The sequence below is a fragment of the Sylvia atricapilla genome, chromosome 22 (genome assembly GCF_009819655.1).
Source record: "Sylvia atricapilla isolate bSylAtr1 chromosome 22, bSylAtr1.pri, whole genome shotgun sequence".
Lineage (NCBI taxonomy): Eukaryota > Metazoa > Chordata > Aves > Passeriformes > Sylviidae > Sylvia > Sylvia atricapilla.
In genome coordinates this window covers 1923611-1943376 of record NC_089161.1, presented here as the reverse complement: position 1 = coordinate 1943376, position 19766 = coordinate 1923611, and the positions used below count along the sequence as shown (strand labels likewise).

At 43.1% G+C, this 19766-nt stretch overlaps 1 protein-coding gene and 1 long non-coding RNA gene across 4 annotated transcripts in view; one reads left to right on the top strand and one right to left on the bottom strand.

Annotated features, from left to right (window-relative positions):
* The window catches only part of GNB1 (G protein subunit beta 1), a 33618-nt gene extending 28397 nt beyond the window's left edge, over positions 1-5221 (top strand). The window contains exons 8-12 of one of the 3 annotated variants that reach the window (XM_066334159.1): positions 605-671; positions 2101-2302; positions 2801-3017; positions 4527-4638; positions 4979-5221. In XM_066334159.1, coding sequence (XP_066190256.1) covers positions 605-671; positions 2101-2302; positions 2801-3017; positions 4527-4633 — 593 coding nt within the window. In that variant the 3' untranslated portion in view covers positions 4634-4638; positions 4979-5221. Of the gene's footprint in view, positions 1-604; positions 672-2100; positions 2303-2800; positions 3018-4526; positions 4639-4958 lie in introns of all 3 variants that reach the window. The other 2 variants (XM_066334158.1, XM_066334157.1) reach the window with 2 other exon arrangements.
* Positions 5222-13567: 8346 nt separating this feature from the next.
* Positions 13568-16024, bottom strand: LOC136370641 (uncharacterized). The gene is made up of 3 exons (XR_010745217.1): positions 15872-16024; positions 14869-15071; positions 13568-13852 (listed from the first exon to the last, which is right to left on the bottom strand). It is a non-coding gene; the product is annotated as an uncharacterized lncRNA (long non-coding RNA).
* Positions 16025-19766: the final 3742 nt, after the last annotated feature.

Sequence of the window (19766 nt, the reverse complement as noted above, 5' to 3'; positions counted from 1 at the left end):
TTACAGCTGGAAGTTGATGTTTTCATATTTTCTGCTGTAATTTGAATTGTGCACTTGGTGAAATGGAGGTGGTTGGCAGGCAGGCTGATTCTGTAATCAGAGTGGTTCCACTGATGGTTTGGCAGATGAGATTTCAGGAGAAAAGATGCTTCAGAGCATTCAGATGAAATTCTTTGATGCCACTGTTGGGAAACATCCAATGTCCATGCTCAGGTCTTGGTACTGACCAGGAATGCAGATTGTTTTTCCTCAGTGGCTGTCTGATACACTTGAGGTCATCAGAATCTGTTGCTGCTGGATGCAGTGACACTGGGATCCACTTAGAAAGCTGAGTGTGTGCAGTGCAGGCTCACTGGACTCCTGCCCAGCTTGGCCAGTGGATTCCACACTTTTGTCCTCCTTCCTCTGGTTGGCTTGAGGTGGTCTCTAAAGAACCAAACCACATCTTGTCCAAAACTGCAGTTTCCTATACAAAAACCATCTGTTGCGTTTTAGCATTTTTTGCTGCAGCTTCAGGAGAGGAGGAAACAGCTTATTAGCAAACCAAATTGCCTTTGAAGGGTAATCTCTGGCCTTATTTGTGCACCTTTTCCTCTGTTTCCAGGCTACTTGTCCTGCTGTCGTTTCCTGGATGATAATCAGATCGTCACCAGCTCTGGCGACACCACTTGGTAAGCTGGGACACGGGGACAGCACTGTCAGGAAGGGCTTTTCTCATCCATTTCTGTGCCTGAAGGAAACTCTGTCCTTCACAAACTTCATCATCACCCACAAGACTCTGGTGATACTGCTCAAATGTCAGTTTTTGCTGGTAATTTCAACTCTGTGTGAGCTTTGGCTGTTTCCTTGTGCCCGTATTTTGAAGAATCTGACCTAATTCTATGTTAAGATGTTCTGGGATTTTTTTTCTTAATTTGGCTTTCAGAAATAACTGTATTAGACAAATGATTTTCCTCAAAACTCTTTTTGTGTTCAGTATTTATTACTTAAAAAGTCATGTTTGGAGATTTCTAATACAGTTAATGTTCTTCAGAAGAGCTCCTAGAAAATATTCTCCAGTAACAATAGCTGGGTTTTTTGAGGAGAATGTAGGTGTGTATCTTCATACAATACTGCCTTCTGAACTAAAAAAGGCCTCCATATTTTTTTTCATAGTTTTTTCTATTACATCTATTTCTTAAAAGCATTGCAGTTCTCCCAAGCAGCAGCACTTAGAGCAAAGGTGGTTTAATAAATACCTGTCCTACACAATGCCAGTCTCTTTTGAGTGCCTGTTTATTAATCCAGTGATTCTGAGTAGCTATGGAATATATATGGGATTAAAACCAAAAAATGTTTCTAAGTATTTGTTGGTGTTTGGAGAATCTAAAAAGCTATAACAAAATGAGAAGATTTGTAGAAATGATGCTCTTTGTAAGAGAATACAGCTGCTTCAGGAGTTCTATAGTAATTCTGCAGCTGTCCTTGACATTACCTCAGCTCAGCCAAGCCTCAAAGGATTTTATCTAAGTACAGGCATCTCTTTTTTGCCTGGTTTGAACCTGCTGCTGATGGCTCTGGTTTGCTGAGAAATTACAGAAATTAAAAATCCCGACTTCCTAAAGTGTTTAGACCTCTGCTTAAGGAGGTGATAGCGTTCTTTCATCCTTTTTATACTCTTTAATTATCACTGTAGTAGTGATTTGGCTGACTTGCAACTTCAAGATCAGACATAATTCACAAAGTTACTCATCCTCTGTGAGTTTATAAAAATGAGAAATGCTGGCTCAGCTTTTGCTGTAGCCTTACCACTGCTGCTTTAAGTGAAGCCGTGGCAGTACTGGAAAACAGCCATGGCAGAGAACTTTAGGATGAACAGCCCTCAGTGCTAGTCATCAGTTTTTTCCACTGGTTTTCAATTTAAAACCCCCCAGTGTTTTAAAATAAGGATACCTTTAAGGTGTTCTATGCACAATTAATCTGCAGCAGCCAAATAGTTCAACCAAAAATATTTATTTCTATTGTCAGTATCGCTGTTGTTAATACTTAGAGTTTTACTTCAGCAGTGATAGAAAGACCTTACGAAGTGTTGATTTTTGCCTCTCGAATTATTCTTTCCAGTGCTCTCTGGGACATAGAAACTGGTCAGCAGACAACCACATTTACTGGGCACACTGGAGACGTGATGAGTTTGTCCCTTGCCCCTGATGCCCGGTGTTTTGTTTCTGGTGCCTGCGATGCCTCTGCCAAACTGTGGGATGTTAGAGAAGGAATGTGCCGGCAAACCTTCACCGGCCACGAGTCCGACATCAACGCCATCTGTGTACGTAGCTGCTTCATCCAGCACTTTGTATTTCTCTGCTCTCAGCTCTTTAGCACGATGAAGGATTTTTAAATAAGTTTGTAGAGCTGAGAGAATTAAAGTGAAACTCGTGGTGGGTGGAAACGGGGTGTTGGTTCATGAATTTCTTCACTGGGTTTGCCCAGCGTGGAGAGGTGCAGCCTCTCGTTTGCTGTGCTCTGGTGTGATGCAGAGGGGTCACACCTGAACCCATTTGTGGTGGTTTTTTTCCTCCTCCATGAAGTCCTTCTCTGCTCTCAGGTCTTTAGCATGATGAAGTATTTTCAGGGGTTTTTTTTTAAGTAAGTTTGTAGAGAGAATTACCATAAACTTGTGAATGGAACCCGGGTGATCATTCATGAATTTCTTCACTGGCTTTGCCCAGCGTGGAGAGGTGCAGCCTCTCGTTTGCTGTGCTCTGGTGTGATGCAGAGGGATAAAACCTAACCCATTTGTGGGTTTTTTCCCTCCTCCATGCAGTTCTTTCCCAACGGCAACGCCTTTGCCACGGGCTCGGACGACGCCACGTGCCGGCTCTTCGACCTGCGGGCTGACCAGGAGCTGATGGTCTATTCCCATGACAACATCATCTGTGGCATCACCTCTGTAGCATTTTCCAAGAGTGGCCGCCTGCTCCTAGCTGGGTATGATGACTTCAACTGCAACGTGTGGGACACGCTGAAAGCTGATAGAGCAGGTAAATAAAACTCAGTGCGGACATTTTACTGCAGTCTCCACCCCTGGAGATGTCCAAGGAATGCCTGGAGGTGACACTCGGTGCTCTGGGAGGGGTGACAAGGTGGGGACCAGGCACAGGTTGGATTTGGTGGCCTTTTCCAACCTCTGGTTGTGTGATACTGAATGTGTGAATTGAATCTCGTGCACAGATCTGTCAGCACTCACTGTCTCAGCTTCAGAGCTCTGAAAGCTGCTTTAGGCTGCCCAGTGATGGTACAAACCCATTGGAATCCTGCTCAAGGATGGATGCTCGAGAACAGGAAGATTTGCCATTAAAAACAAGGGCTTGGGGTGGAGGGATATTCTTTTTTAGACTTTATGGCTTTGTTTATGCATTAACTATTCAAAGCAATTCAACATTAATGTTGCTATTTATACACAAGAATTTCTTTCCTGGTATTTGTAGCAGTAGTTGTAGAGACAACCAGGAAAACAACAGAGACTGTGGAGTTTGTCTTTTGAGGAAACAGACCTGAAATCTCTGGTCCAAAGATGAAGAGAATTTAACTTCAGTTCTTTAAAATGAAAACTTTTTTTGGAAAAAATGTATAAATTAGGCCACAAATGTTTCATTACTCTTACCAGAATAGGAGATGAGGAAAATACTCTGCATATTGAAACGTTCCAAATCTTCAGATTGCTGAGCAGATTTGGCACTTGTGATATTAAATACTTCTATATCTTCTGATACTGGCACTTCTGTATTAAACACCTTTGTGGCTGTGTGTTCAGTACAAATATTTAAGACCTTTTGGTGCTGATTTTGTTTTACCAAATTGCAGCACTTCCTGTTACTTGGTGAGGGAATGAGGAGAGTCCTGTGAGCACTCTCGTGTAGAAAGATTAATTTCAAGTCCATCAAGAGTATCTTGGCTCAGTGCTGTGGACTGGAAAGCTTGAACATAATTAGGTTTTCTTTTTTTCTCCTTGAAACTGTTAAATTAAAGGGGATAGAGGAAAATGTTGTCTCCCTTAATTTTTCTGTTTAGTGTCTCAATTCTTTCTTTTAATGGTGCCATAATTGAATTGTATTAGATCTCCATATTGACAAATAGATTGTATGGAGGAGTCTGTCTTGTGAATGTAGTAGGAGAAAATTGGATGAAAAATAGAGTTCATAACATAATTCAGTTTAACTTCCGGTTCTAAAAGAAAATTTTTTACAAATGTAAAGTTTTGTAAAATCTAACTGATCTTTGTCACTGTGGTGAGGAGCAAAACCTGTGCAGTGCATGGTTATGGTGACACTGTCAGAATCTTCAGGGCTGTCACTTCACAAATCATGGGAGACCAGTAAAGGGGATTGTACAAAGGAAAAGTTTGGAGTAAGGCATTTAAAAATTCCAGCCATGTTCATTCAGCATTTTTGACTCTAGAGCTTGGCTAATCCAGATGTGCTGTGGTGTAGCTTGAACAGAGAGGAAATCACCCAAAAAATGCAATTCCTTTGTTCATTTCTCATTTCTAGGTGTCCTCGCTGGTCACGATAACCGTGTCAGTTGCTTAGGTGTGACTGATGATGGCATGGCAGTGGCAACAGGGTCATGGGACAGCTTCCTCAAGATCTGGAACTGAAAAAGGTGAGTCCCCAACTCATGAAGGCTGCTTTGGGCTCCAGAATGCTTTTTGCTAGCAGTGCTGTAACTTGGTGCTGGTCATTCAGGTTAGGAAAGCAGAGTGAGGAGCAAACCTGAGCAGTTGGGGGGGTTTAGATGACCATTATTTTAATGTACATGACATTTTTCTGGTGGCCTATTTTTGACCACTGTGCTCTCCTGTGTGGGATTTTGAGCAAATAAATACCCTTGGGGAGGGTGAGGATAATACCTGGACGTGTCAGTGGTGGGGACAGCAGAACTTGCCACTTGTTTGCAGTTTCTCAAAGTGCACCTCTCACCAGATGTTTCTGTGTGCCAGAAGAGCAGCGGACTCCACGACTGGAAGAAGTTTCCAACGGTTGAAAATTAAAAACGATAGCATATCCAATCCAACCATACTAACTTGGACCCCCATCCTCCCCAACTTCAAAGGGCAAGATCTTTCCGTCTCCTGTTGCTGAAATGAAGAGCACAATTACCTTTCCAAGAAGAATTCTGTGTTGTAAGCAAATGAAATTGTGCATTCCTTTGGGACCATTTTTTTTTTTTTTTGTCTTGAGAATTTAAAAAACAAATGAAACACTATCGTAAAAAAGCATGACCAGAAAATAAACTTGAGCATAATTGTGAAACAGTTAGCTTTCACTGTAGTTTCCAAGTTGAAGTTAAGGACTTTATCTCACACACTTGCAAATTTTAAAGTCATGTTTGTAGCAGGATTTTTTTCAAGTTTCCTTTTTAAATACATTTCCTTATGTATTTAATTGAGCAAAACAAGGGAGTCCTAGCCCAGAGCACCTGGGGGTTGTTAACGCTGTAAATTTAGTCCCTAATTTTTTTTATTTTTATTTTCTAGTATCACTGATAATTGTTGCACAAAACTTGGCATATATAGGATAATGTTAAGCAGTAAGGTAACCAAGCACATGCTGTAAAAGGTAATGAATGCTTGTTTAAAGAATCCTTTCACCTTTTATGGATTACAAATGCAATCCTTGGTCCCTCCTGCCCCCCCCTCTTTTTCACCACACTGATTTTTTTAATCTGTTTTGGTTTGTCCACTTGGAAGGGCAGTTTATATATCCTAACACTATCCTATAAGTCTCAACAACCAGGAATCTCTGTTTTCAAAAGAGACCTATCCTACACTTGGGTATTGAGTCAATTCTTTGTGTATGAAATGATGTACAAATCAATGTTTTGAAAATAATGATCTTGAACTTTCTAAGTTAAACAGAAAAAAAAAAAAACCTTTTTTGATTGTTTGCCATATTGGGTGGGTTTACTCTTAGAATCGCATGCTGTAGAAATGCTAAAAAGTGCATATTGGACTAAGTCCTTAGATGTTTTTTCTTTGAAGAAATAACCTGTTTAAAAAACTGTAACCATTGTCGCTGTATTCATTTATTGTTGCTACTCTGTGCATAAATCTATGAAGAACTCCAGTACAAAGCTATGCACGTTTTGGAGTAGCGTGATAAGTCACTTTTTTTTTTTTCTTTTTTTTTTTTTTCTTTTTCTTTTTTTTTTTTTTTTTTTTTTTTTTTTTTTTTTTAAAGAAAAAAAAACAACAAAAAAAAAAGAAACAGCCTGTTCAAACAATCGCTGTCAAAGATTCTGGGGTGTGGGAGGAGGGAACCTAGACCATCTTCTTTATAAATCAGTTCCTCACAGCCAGTTCCTCTTGCAGGATGAGTCCTTTGCATCTGATCAGAGTCATTTTTGTAATGAGCAGATTTTCCTGGCTTTCTTTTCAAATAAAATGTTAAAAGCAGCAGTGTTTGGACAGCAGATTGTTCTGTTAAACTTTCCTATCTTCTCACTGTATCCAGAAATGCTCCTTCCTAGCAGCAGTAGTAGCTTTTCTCCATTTTGTTTTTTCTGCAACATTCTGTACAAAAATGTGCTGTAATTGTGCGTTAGGCCTGGATTTGGCATAAAAGATGAGTTCCCTCTTACTCTCTTTCATGAAACTACTCTGTAGAGCTTTCTCCACGCCCTGTATCCCTCTTCACCTTTTGTATTTAATTTTAAAGTCAGTGTACTTCAAGAAAGCTGGATGCAAGATAGATACTATATTAAAATGTAATGTTATTTAAGATGTAATAAAGCAGTTTGACATGAGTTTGGACTGATCTGTTTTGCAGCTTCTTGTTCAACATGCAGAACATCATCTGAGTGGTGAAATGAACACACAGGAGGAGGGAATGCTGTCCCCAGAAGAATGGTTTGGTGTTTTTAAATGGTTAGTGGTCAGTTATTGGGCAGATTATGCACTTAGCTCTAAATTCAGAGAGCCAGTGAGGTTCATGAGGTGCACATCACAAAAATTCTTTGTGCTGTAAGAGTGGAGCACCTGAAGTAGGAAATCAAAGCAAAAATGCTGAGTAACTTCTTTTAAAACTTTTGTGTCCTTTGATAGGAAAAGAATTGAGTGGAACATCTTGGTGTTCCTGCCACGTGAGGATCTGGCCACAGCAGCTCTGGTGGCACAGTTAGACTGACAGGGTAAGGAGTCATTTTCATGCTCAGTAAGAACAAAGTCTCCATGAGGTAGAATTTTATCTAAAAAAAATTTTTTTACGAATTATTTTATACCCAGAGAAGCAGATTCCTGAAACGAGGTGTTAAATAGCAGTTGGTTTGACAATTTGGTATTGGTTGACTTGAGGGTTTTGTGGTTTTAGTGGGTGTTAAGTTCCCCTCCCTTGTTCTCACCTAAACAAAACCGATTTTTTTTCCTCATTTCACATCAACCAAAAGAAATTCCGAGGCCATGGCTTGGTCTCATACCAAATATGGAATTCTCAGCCTCAGTGGAGAGGTTTTTAAAAGCTGGGAATATGGAAAACCCAATGGTGACATTATTGAAGCAGCAGCCATGACCTGACTGAGCACTGGGGTTTGGGCTGTATGAGACTGGTAAGTATCTCATGGCTAGGAATGCTTCAGTTTGGGAATTCAGATTGACTTGTTTCCAATTCCAAATACTGTAGCTGTGAGGTGTCCACTCACTTGGAATATTTTTATTCCAAAGGATGTTTGATGTGTGATTCTGTACGGTCTGTAATAAAATCAATGATCTGTCTTACCTTCCTTAATCTCAATCCATGTGTTAAATTTCCTTGTCCTGCCTGTGCTGGCAACAAAACCCCTGCCAAGACAGTGACTTGTGTCAGGAGGCTGATGTGCAGCCCCTTGGGATTTATTTGAAATGCAAGCAGTTGCAGTTGCCTCTTACTGCTCATATTTTTGTGTTAAATATGGAATTTTATTTGATTTAAACATCTGTCATTGTGTGTTTGGTTATTCAGAGAGCTGCTGCTGAAGGAAAATGGGTGTGCAAAGGGAGCAGCTCTAAACTCTTGAGTCTGGGCCAAAACTTAAAGCGTTTGGAATGCCTTTAATTTTAGGATATACCCAAATCAAAATTATTTATGTAATCTTACCTACAAGCTCCTCCTGTGGCTTTGAAAAGATTTTGAGTTGGAGACAGTTGTGGTTCCAAAGAGCAGATTTCCCAGCTGCTGGTGAATTTCTGGTGCTGATTTCTTATTTCTGGTTCAGATTCCATGACCTGAGAAGACAAATCTGTCTGAGAATGGGTTGGAATCCTCATGGAGTTTCAGGGAAGGGTTTCAAAGAAGAGAGACCAGATTTCTCAACCCAAGGATCTTGAGTGAAGACCTTTAGCATTTTCTGTGCCCCTCAAGGCCTTTAATTTCTTCATGAATTAAATAAAAGATCCTGAGGTTCTACTACTAGCAGAAAAAAAATAAAAAATTGAGTTGGGCATTCTGCCTTTTGACCATGAAGTCCCCTGGAGTGTTTTAAATCAGCTGTGAAACACACTTAAAATGACTGACTGAATCATGCCCTATAGGAGCTAAAAATAGAATAATCTGGTTTCTGGGAAGTGGCAGAGTAAATAAAGAATAATAAAACCTGTCACTCGTGCTGAGCTCTCTGCGCCTTGGTCTGCAGCAAGGCAGGATCCTGTGAGGTTTTATGATTAACACTTTTTAGTGTAGGTGTAACCATGAATTCAGATTGGAGGGGAAAGAATAAAAGAAGTGGCTGATGAACAAGTTCTAACAGCAGCTGGCTATTTTTACGTGGTGCTGTTCTCCTTTTCTTCTCCTCATGTAATTCCTGAGAGTCTGCCTCTGCTTTAACCATCAGGCCCCTCAATAATGGGTTCATCTCTTTACTTTGCATTCCAACGTGTAAGAACTCTCCTGAAGTACGTGGAAAGTTGGATTTGTTCTGTTTCAGGCTTGTATGTGGAAATTTGGGGACATGAGCCCCCAGATTTCAGTTTCCCTCTTGCAGAACAAGGATGCATTCCCTGCCCCTGCTGCAGGGAATGGCCCTGGCACAAGGCAGTTCCCAGAGGTGGCAGCAGACATCTGCTCTCCTGCAGCCCTCAGATGGGCTCTTTCCTTGCTGATTTAAACATCCTTGCTTTGCTCTGTTTTATCTGATGAGTTTAAAAATTTCTCCTGCTCTTTTCCTGTCCTCGGTGCCCTGAGCCTGAGCTGGTGCTCAATGGGAATCCCTCATCTCTCCCTGGGGCTGGCAGAACGAGGGCTTTGAGCCCGACCTGGCTGCTGCTCCAGCCTGAACTGCCCGGGTTAAAGCCTCTCTGCAGGAACTGCTGCCGGGACAATCTGCAGTTCCCATTTCCTGGCAGGAGATGGAACATGACTGGCACATTCCTGGCCTGGCCACAGCGCCACAGTTGGAGCTGGACTCTGTCTGCTCAGTCTGTAACCTGACAAGGGAAGAATTTCTTCCTGTAGCCCTCACTCTGTGGGTTAAATCAATTCGGTGCAAGCAGGAAACCTTCAACGATTGATCGGTTTTGAGGTCCCAGATCAGGAGTTGCCGTTTCCTTTTGGTAATCTGGGTTTATTCAAAGAAACTTTATTAAAGGAAAGCCAAGTTGAATCATTGTGAGACTGCTCAGCTTTTTCTTCTTCTATCAATACTGAAGAGTCTCCAATGAGTATTTTTAAATAAGGGATAGTAACTGCTTTGGTAAAATTATCCAGTATTTCACTTAGCTAGGAAAACCAGAAGCCATAGAAATGTGAATAAAAATGGAGTGAACTTCTCATTGTTTAGAGAGCTGGCTGCTCCAAACTCGCCCTTTAGGAATACAGGCCCTGCTCAATACTCATTCAAGTAATTCCTGGCTTGACCCAAGACAATTTTGTCATAAAATAGAACAAAGAGAATCGTTCTGCTTTAATTATTCATAAGCCATTTGCTCTGTCTGAGTGCAGCGAGATGTGATTGACCCTGAGAGGGGATCGTCTGGGGAGCTGGAAGTGCAAAATGAAAAGTTTATTTGATGTAACAGATTTTTTAAATGGCAAATAGATGAGGGAGGGGGGAAAGTCTGTTTAAAAGGGTGGGAAAAAGAGAAGATGGGAAAATGCCGAGTTCCCAGGAGCGTCGTGTGGAAGCACAGACAGCGCAGCTCCATCTGGTGGTACCAAGCCCACGAAAGGGGTGGTCAGCGCAGGGAAAAACGTGTGTGACAGAGCAGCCCTTGGCTGCAGTTCGTGTTCCTGCACATGAGCCCCTCCTTCCTGCGTCTCCAGGGTCCATTGACGGCGCTCAGATTTTTCCATAAGGCTTTACAAACAAAACAAGCTTCTCCCAGTGTTTATACTTTCGGAGGGATTTATCTTTCCCAGTGTTTTTATGTGAAAACCTCAGCTGGTGAAGATGGAGAGGTTAAAAATGAGCCAGAGTTAACTGGAGCAGGAGCTCTTGGACAAATCCAAGTCTTGTTTAGAAAGGATTCCCTGCATTTCTCTCCAGTCCCTCTCCCCCAGTATTCCTGAGCTCCCTCTCGCATCGTTTGCCACGCTCTGTCACAGCCCTGATGAGAATCCCTGCTCTTTTCAGCCTCTCCTTTGGGTAGGAATGGGCACCTGGAGTCGCTAATTAAGATCTTTTGATTGGCAGGGTGCTCATGCTGATCTCAGCCTGGTGCCCTGTGCTGTGGCAGGGAGGTCCCTCTGCAGTGGAAATCTGGATTTTGCTGTCACACACCTGAGAGAACCGTCACATACATTCCAAACCCTCGTTTATAAAAGCAAACATATTTAAGATGTATAGAATTCTAATATTTAGGGTTGTTTTTTTTTTTCTCTTTTGCACAATCAGGGTTGCTGTTGAGTGAGAAGCAGTAGGCAGCAGCAGCTCCTTTCCTACCCTGGCTGGTGCTTGGCAGGGTGAGTCATCCTGGAAAACACGTAACTGCATATATTTATCTCAACTTCCATTGATTTTTCACCAGAGTTCCTTATCTTTGCTTTACTGATTTACTTTCTGCGATATTATAAGCAAAACTGAAAGGAGGTCCAATGGGAATAATCATGTCTGATCCTTGGCTCCCTGGAGCTGCTGCTTAATCCAATGGGAAGAAGCAGACAAGATTTAGAGTGAATGGGAGACAACGACTGACATTTAAAATTACTCAAGATTTGTAACTGAGTTATTTTGTTCTGCATTCTCTCTCACACAGAAGGTGCTCAGAATTCCCTGTTAAGTACCTGAGGGTCTTTCACTTCACCTTGGGAAGCTAAAGTTGATCCCCCCTTCTGCCAACAGGATAAAAAGAAACGACAGTGGATGGTATTAGCTGGAGTTGAAGGCATCCCCTCCAGGAATCACTGAAAATTCAGCCTCACACCGATTGGTGCCTTTCCTGTGTTTAAGAATTTAACAATTCCTTCCACCCCAAAAGCAACAAAAAGCAGGTGAGAGGAGTTGTGAGACACTAAGCTCTTAAGAGCAGCAGTTCCACCTTCCCTCTGGTCCCTCCAGGGTTTTTTTTTTCAGAGCCCAGGAGCTGTTAACTGCTAAAATAGCTGCTGTTCTTTGCCTGGTGGGGATCTGAGCCTTGAATGAACAATAAGTATTCAGGGAGTGACAGCTCTGGGAGTGATGGACACCACTTTGCACTAATGAGAGATCTGGGAGCTTTGCCAAGGATGACTGCATCACTTAATTGAACAATTCTATATTTCATCTGCCTCTTGCATCAGACGTGTGTTTAACCCACTGCCTCCTGAAATCTTGGCAAATCTTGGCCCAGGTGACAGAGTTGCCCAGGGAATGAGCTCTGAGTGAACTCTTCAGGAAATCCAGAGAGCCAAAGAACCTTCAGCATGGAGAAAAATGAATGAGGTTCATTGGCCAGGCTGGTGTCTGTCAGTGGCAGCTCTAAAAAGTGAGGTTGGAATTTTAAAAAATGATCCTTTTGAGCTGTTCTCTCTCTCTCCCTCCTCCCAAGGCTTATTTCAATCAAGTGATAGCATCAGCTGTGGTGGCAGGAAATGGAGCAATTACAGATAGACCTCAAGGAACAGCTTATCAGGACTGAAGGTTAAACTTTCATAAGCAAAAGGATCATTCCTGTTCTTTGAAGCCAGTCACTGTTTTATCCACCAAGAGTAACTTAACCAGAAATACCAGATGGGAGCCTCTGACCTCAGCTCTGATCTGAAAGTGAAAGCTCCTCATCGAGTTGTAGAGCTTGAATTAACAGGGCTAATTTATCTTTCTCCACTAAAAAGAAAATATAAATCCAAACTCTTTGGGCCTGTTTTGTGGTGTGTCAGCTGTATTTACCTTTAGAGTCCAAATTATCCTGTCAGGTCTTGGCACTTGAACCAGCCCCATCAATTAAAGTCTGGTGCATTCTGGATGGGAAACAGGCAGTGAAGGTTGGTGGTACTTCTGCCAAGAACTCCCAAACCCTGCTGTCCTCCTGTTGGTTCTGAAGAGTTGAACTTATTTATATACTATTTCTAGTGCCTCACTGTTTATATTTTGAATGGAAAGCAGCAGCATTGGCAATATTTGCTTTTACAGGGAGAGGTGGTGTGCAAAGGAGCCCCTTCACCTCAATAATTTTCTTATTTTTTAAAGAAATCCAGTAATTGTTAAACCTGTGCGTGCCCATTTGAGCCCCTCTGAAAAAGCAATGCCTCTATGTCTGTCCAGCTAAAAACCTCCCAAAGCATCTCATCACACTCCTGTAACTGTAAAACATTTGGGTGTGAGCCAGAGACAGCACAAATATCCTTAATTTTACAGTTTATTCTCCTAGAGATCATCTCAGGGGTCGTGTCTGGCCAAGTTTTCATGGGACATTTTTACAGTTTCAGCACAGAGATTTTTAAGCCAGTTCCTCCTCCTCAGTGCTGGTTTTTTTGGGGGGTGGTTGAGAGGATTTAATCCCATGCTGTGTGGACACCCAGCCCTGTAGAGGGAAGCCAGACCATAAAATAATTGTCTGGGCTCTTGGAAAAATTACATAACTGGGCAACAGCATCGCATGGGAAAGGGCCTTGGATCTTCTCCCTCCTTTCCCATGTCACAAAGCCAGCAGCTTCCATCATTCCTGCAGGGCTGTTCAGGGCCCAGGGGTGAAGCTGGATTGAATTTTGTATCCCACCCTTGCAGGAGAGCTCAAATCCAGCTCAAATCCAGCCTGGGGATCCTGTGCATTAAGCACTAACTCACAGCAATTATTTAGGAGCTTTTCCTTGCATGAGTGGTCAGGTGCTGTGAACACCAAATGCTGCTTTTCCTAGGCTTTTGTGACGTTTGGGGGCTGACTTCCAGCCTCTAGTCTTAACTAGGTAATTAACAGTCAGCTTAATTATATCAAAATAATTTGATTTCTGGTCGCTTACATTGACATTTTGGGTTCAGTGGGATGTTTGACAGAATGTGCTTGAATTTCCCGATTTTATAGAAGGAAACAAATATGAGGTGTAGGGAACAAGGCCCTAAAGTTCATCAGAAGCTTTTTAGCTGTGGATTTTGCCCCGTCTGAGGCAAAAATGTCTGGGACATTTTTAATGACACAGAACAGATGCTGTCATCAATTAACGATCAATAACTGCTGTATTTGACTCCTTTGGCAAGGTATCTTCCCAAAAGGAGCGTGAAAACCGCACCAAATCCTCTCTGGCGCTGGATAATGGAACAAAATTCTCCTCTTTTTTTTGTGGAAAACGTGTTCCTGGGAGAGAAAACCGGGATGCGGCTTCTGCTGCCACCTGGTGCTGGCGCCCAGTTTGGCCGGGGAACTGGTCCCAGTGATCCACGAGACAAATGTAAGCGTCTTTCTCGACGTCCAAGGGCAAATGAGACACCGAAACACCGGCTGGAAAAAACAGGAAAAAATATGAATGTATAAATATATATAATATAGGATAGATGGAATATAGGGCGCTGGTTCCTGCGGATTTGTGGGGTGTGGAGTAGCTTAAAGCACGTGCTGAGAGGCCACTTTGATGGAACAATAAATTATTTGCAGCAGCAAAGATTCCCCCCAGAGCACGTCGTTGTATTTCGGTGGTTTGGGGATGGACAGCTGCTCTTGTCAGGGAATAGTCATAGACAATATTTCTGTAAAGCACCTCCTGCCACATCCTTCTGGCTCTTTCAGATTTCACAGGGTGAAATGTGAATTTTCTGCATTCATTTATAGATATGAAGGCTGATGAGGAGGATTCATTTCTTCTGTACTAATCAATCTTTACAGCCAACGTGTAAAGGAGTCCCAAATCTCAATTTTTTTGTGTGTTCAAAACAGATCTAAAAACGACCTGCAGGGAATTGTCTAGGAAAGACAAAACTGAACTGACCTGGCTGTGCTCTCACAGAGGTGATGGGAACAGCATTACTGAGCTCAGGGGAAAAGTTCATCTTTGGTGTTTAAAACCTTCCGAGCTTGATTAAAACCTTCTGAGCTTAATTAAAACGCCGGGCGAGGAGCTTTGTGTGATGGCTGAGGCAGCAGAGGGCACTGCTGCCGTTCTTGCAGCAGCTCCTCGCTGGTTTCCAGGATTTCAGAGAAACACGGCACAGCCTCAGGTCACCGAGACCAAACTCCAGGACACCCCAAGAAGCTCTGTGCGGGGTTTGGAGCAGGGTTTAGGGCTGTGATGAGCAGCATCCGCCCCTTCTGTCCCACACTCAGCGTGTCCCTGCCTTGGGGACAGAGGAGTGACACTGTGTGTGCCATGGCTTGAGCATCTCCGCCCTAAGGGGGGACTGCACATGACACGGACACGACAGGGATAAAACCGAGCCTGAGGAATGTGTCACCTCCTCAGGGATCCCCCAGCCCTCCTTTCCTGTGGTCAGCCACGGATTTGCAAGCCTGACGTCGCTGACCTGGTCCCTGAGCGTTTTCTTTCACAACAGGGTGGATGCTCAGGGACAAAACAGGAGGAGCAAACAGGATTCAGGATCAGCCTCGGTGCCTGGGAATCTCTGATGGTGAGGAGGGAGCGCTGCCAGCGCTGGGAATTATGGAAAGTTTGTTCTCCGGCGGTACAGGGAGAAAATGGAAATCGTAGGAAACTAAAAGGTACCTGCTGGGTTCAGAAAAAGCAGAGTTTTTGAGGAAGAGGTAGTCAAGAAAGGGGAATGAGGTGGAGGCAGGTCTGCTGGGAGAGGGCAATGTGCAAATGTGTGATTTTCGATGCTACTCGGGGGATTTTTGGCAGCTTTTAAAAATATCTGCCTGGCCACAGAATTAGGAACATGGTCTGTGAATGAAGAGGGAAGGTAAATGGGTGTCTGAGTGTCGTTAGTAAATCGTTAGTAACCATGAGAACAAACCAGTCCTACTGGGCTGGTGCTTTTCTTTCTGGTACTTTTTCTAATAAAATATTTTGGGGAAAGAGAGGCTTCACTGGGGGCCACAGTTACTCTCAGAATTCTGTGTGAGGCAGCAGGGCCAGTAATTTTACCCAGGCTATTGTAAATGCAGGTGCAGAGCTCCTGAGTGTGTCATTCTTTCATCTGAAAAAATTACCCTGCTTTTTTCTATGAAGAAAAAGGATCATTTAACTACAGTGCAGGATGTTCTTTTAATATGGGGTGTTGGGGAGGTATACTTCCTTTTGTGCAGAGGCAAAAGGATATCTGCATCACCTTTCTGAGAATTAGAACAAAGGGGGTGAAAGGGAAGGTTTTCAAATGCATCTGTGATCTGAGCATCTGCAAAATACAAGGGAGTTGAATACATGAAAAGAAGAAGTTAATAATGCTGGGCTATAGAGAATTCTGATGCAAATGAACCAGAAGTTGGCAGAGACCAGTCTCTTTTCATTTTCTGTTTTTGACAGTCACAAGAGTGTGATGTAAGGCTCATATTCAGAATGGATCCTACCTTGTGCTGAAGCTTCTGGATTCCAGACTGATTTCCTCTGCATTTGTGTTGTTCTGATTATATCAACTGTTTTGCTGTTTCTGGTTTCAGAAATAGATTTAATTTTTTCCTTTGCAGAGACTTTTTCCAAGCCTTAATTCTGTCTCTTCAAGTCCACGTTGTGTTGGCACTGGCCTTAGTTTAACTCTCCTCTTGGTGAAAATTTCCATCTGATCCTCATCAGCAAATTGGATTCAGCCACTTACTCTGGAAGATCTTGCATCAAGATTTCAGCTTTCTCAACAAGAAAAGTAATTTTTTTTTTTTTTAAAGTGTCCTGGTAGTATCAAGTCAGTGGTCAGAATTCTCTCTTGTGCTATCAAATAACTCCCAGGGCAGGACAAGCCTGAAGGTCGAAGGAATAAAGAGCCTCAGTTACAAGAGGATGAGCAGCTTTTTTAATCCCTGGACTGTTTTGTGGGGGGTTTAACCAGTGTTTAATACAAGGGTGGAGTGTTTGATAAGCCAACGGCTGCAACAGAGCAGAGCCACTCAGTGAGGGGACAACAAAGCTCTTGAACTTAAAACTGCAGAGTCTTAAGGCTGCAAGGAAATTTTTGGTAATGACCAAGCTGCAAATTGCCTCCCTGGTGGCTGAGAGCAGAAATTGGTGTTAACTCCTGGTGAGTTAGCAAGGATCAGCCTCCCTGCAGGATGGATGTGTTTGAAGTGCTTCAAGGATTCTGGTACCTCCTGAGCCAGCTGCTTTGGGATGAGGTTTTGCTGTGGCAGCCTAGGAAAAAAAAAAAAAAAAAAAAAAAAAAGAGTCCCCCACGGTCTTTATTCCCTCTGGAACAAGAACATGGTATTTCACTATTTCACACCTGTACAGAGCCTGCAGTGAGAATCCTTTGCCCGGCCAGTAACAAAAATGGGGTTTAGCCTTTTCACTTTTCCTGTCACCTGTTGAGCTTGTGTCTGTTGCTGTTTTCAGCCCATTCCTTAATTCCCATTCCAGGGAGATCACAGCCAGCTGCCAGTCCCTGGTCACACGTGATAACAAAGAGGAATCCAGTGCAGAGGAACCATCTCACTCTTGCTGTCACCCCTCAGGCTGTTTTCAAAACCTGGGCAATTATGAAAGTGGGTGACCCAACTTCCTCCCTTCTTACAACAAGGTGTTTATCTGGCTCAACCGAGGTGACTTCTGGCAAGGGAAGGCCCCAGAACAACCAGTCCCCCCCTATCAAGGGCCAGCTGGTAGCTGGAGTGGCAATTCCAGTATCTGTGAGCAGTTTGTGACGGTGGTGGGGTGTGTTCTGATGATAGTCCAGGGGGCAGAAATAAGCCTTTTCCTTGGAACGCTGAGAGCTGGAGCTGTGTGAGGGATTCTGACATCTCTCCTGTATTCCTGCCAGGAATGCTGGAAGCACTGGGAGCTTGTGGGCAGGAAGAAACTGCAGTTCCCAGACCTCCCCAAAACAAAGGTGTTTTATAGAAAACCAAGAGGTTTTCCCCACAGTTCCCTTCAGCCTCTCCACTCAGAATTGCAGACAACATTGACTTTGCCAGTGTGGAAGTTCAACCTAGAAAAGGTTTTAGGGGTATTTGACTTCAAAGGGATCCTACAGAAAAAAGGGATTAATTCCTCTGGGCTGCACATCTCACTGGAAACTTGGTTTAAAGTGCAGTGCTGCAGGGCTGTGCTTGCAGAAGCATCCAGAAACTGAACCAACCAAAGCTTTTAAATTTTCCAGTTTATCAAGCTGCTTTCCTAAAAAGACTCGAGGTCTGCTCTGAACCAAGGTCCTTCCTCAAAAGAATCACCAGTTTTCCTGGGAACAGTGAAATGGTGTGATAAGTAAACCAATTTTTAAAAATATTTTTATTTATAAGTGGAAACCCAGCCATTTCTGAACACTTCTGGAGTGCATGCGACGACATATTTCCTGTGTCAGGGAGATTGCAATCTTGACAAAGTTGATAAAGAGGAAAGTAATTGTTTTTATCTGTTTTAGAGACAGAAAAACACACTCCATTAGTCTCTCAGGGAGACACAGAGCACCTCCCAAACACCCCGAGCTGAATCTCAAATCTCTCTCTCTTCCACATCCTGCTTCAAGACAGGAGGTAAGTCCTGGGTGCATATTTTGATATTCCCCTTCACGTTAGACTTCTCCAAAATCTCCCCATTTCTCTCACCCACCTTTCCTTTCCTGGCTGCCAGCAGCTCCCAGTCCTGCCCTGACACTGTCAGAGATGATCTAGGGATGGAGTTTGGGTATCAGGCCAACATTCCCAACCGCTCATCTCAGATTTATTAACCCTTATGCAAGTCAATTAATGTAGTTCAGCCTCAAAATTGGGACAATGACATTTATGTAACCATTGGAGGTGTTGGTAATCAGCCTGAATAATGAAAAGCATTTCCCTCTCTTTGTGTCAGTGTGCAACCATTGGGAAATAATTGATTTGTCACATTCACATGCCACCATCTCCATCAGAATTTAGGCTCTGTGGTACCTTTTTACTTCTCGTGATCCCTCAGGAATTCTGAGTCATCAGAGGCTGTTTGAAATTAAGGTTGAGAGGTAAGAACTATGTTCTTCAACCCTGCTAGATGTTAATAGAGACAATTTGCTAATTGCTTCCTGCTCAGTGGAAATGCCTCCTGCTGGAAGGAGGTTTGGGGTGTAGGTGGAGGCTGAACAGAGCTTCTGTATCAGGCACATCTGTGCAAGTTGTCAAACAACAGCATTTTTGTGAAATTATCTTTTTGTTGTTGTTGTTATTTCTAGGAACTGAGAGCCCCAGTAGGGGAAAAAAAAAAGGCAGAATGTTTTTATGCTCATTTCTCAAGTTCCTGCCAACACTTCTCTTTGTTTTCTTCCCTGAGAGAAAGGAAGCACAACCTGGCTTAGAGTGCTGACCTCCAGTGTTCTGCTCGTGGTGTCAGGAGGAGATGTTTAACAGGGACCTAAACCTCTCCTCTTTCTCCTGGGACACTCATCCCAACAGCCAAGCAGAGCTCCCAAGGTCGCTGCTGAACTTGCCCAGCTCAGAGCTGCTGTTTTAACTGCAGCCCTTTTATAAATAGGACAGGCTCAGCTGCTTAGCAGTCTTATCTCCACCAATTACCAGGGATAAGAGCTCCTCGTGCTGCAGAGTTCAGGCCTCTTACAAAATGTTGAGCAACCGCAGGGAGGTTTGCTGCGCTGTGGGAAGAAGAACTTGCCACTTGAAGGGTTTATTTTTGAGCAGCCAATGTAAATTGTCGTGGTTGTAGTGGGGATTTATCACTTTCACCCCGGTGAATTTGGAAAAGTCCATCCCCAAGAGCTCCTCTGGTCAGTGAGTTGTGGCTGGCAGAGCTTCTGTGTCTGAGCATCTCTCCCGGGATGGTTTTTCACTTCAGGTTTCAGGGCAATGCTTTGACTCCCTAAAGCTGAATTCCTGCCTAGTGTCATGTTCTGGTGTCCCTTTACACTTTGAGAATCCACTAAAGACATTTGAGGCTCTGAGATATCATTAACCCCTCAGAGCTGTGTATTGTTGCCTTAATTCCTTGCACACTGGCCTCTGTAATGAAGGGCTCAAGAGAATTTTTGGGTCAAAATGCTGTACTTTCAAGAGTGGTGTAACATGGTCAGTGGTATTTTCCCATATCTAGCAACTGCTTCCTCTTTTTCAAGTTTGTTTCAGCCTTTACTGACCATCAGCTATTTACAGCTCGCTGGTTCCCCGAAAATAAATTGCTACATAAAGGAAGAAGAAGAAGAAGAAAAAAAAAAATCCCCAAGTGCCACATTTTCATGTGGGGTAACTTGCTGTTACTGTGTGGGTTTATCCTGGTGTGATTTGTCCATTTGTGCGTGAGTGTGGCCTCTTAAAAACAGAAGATGCAATTTTGAAATTA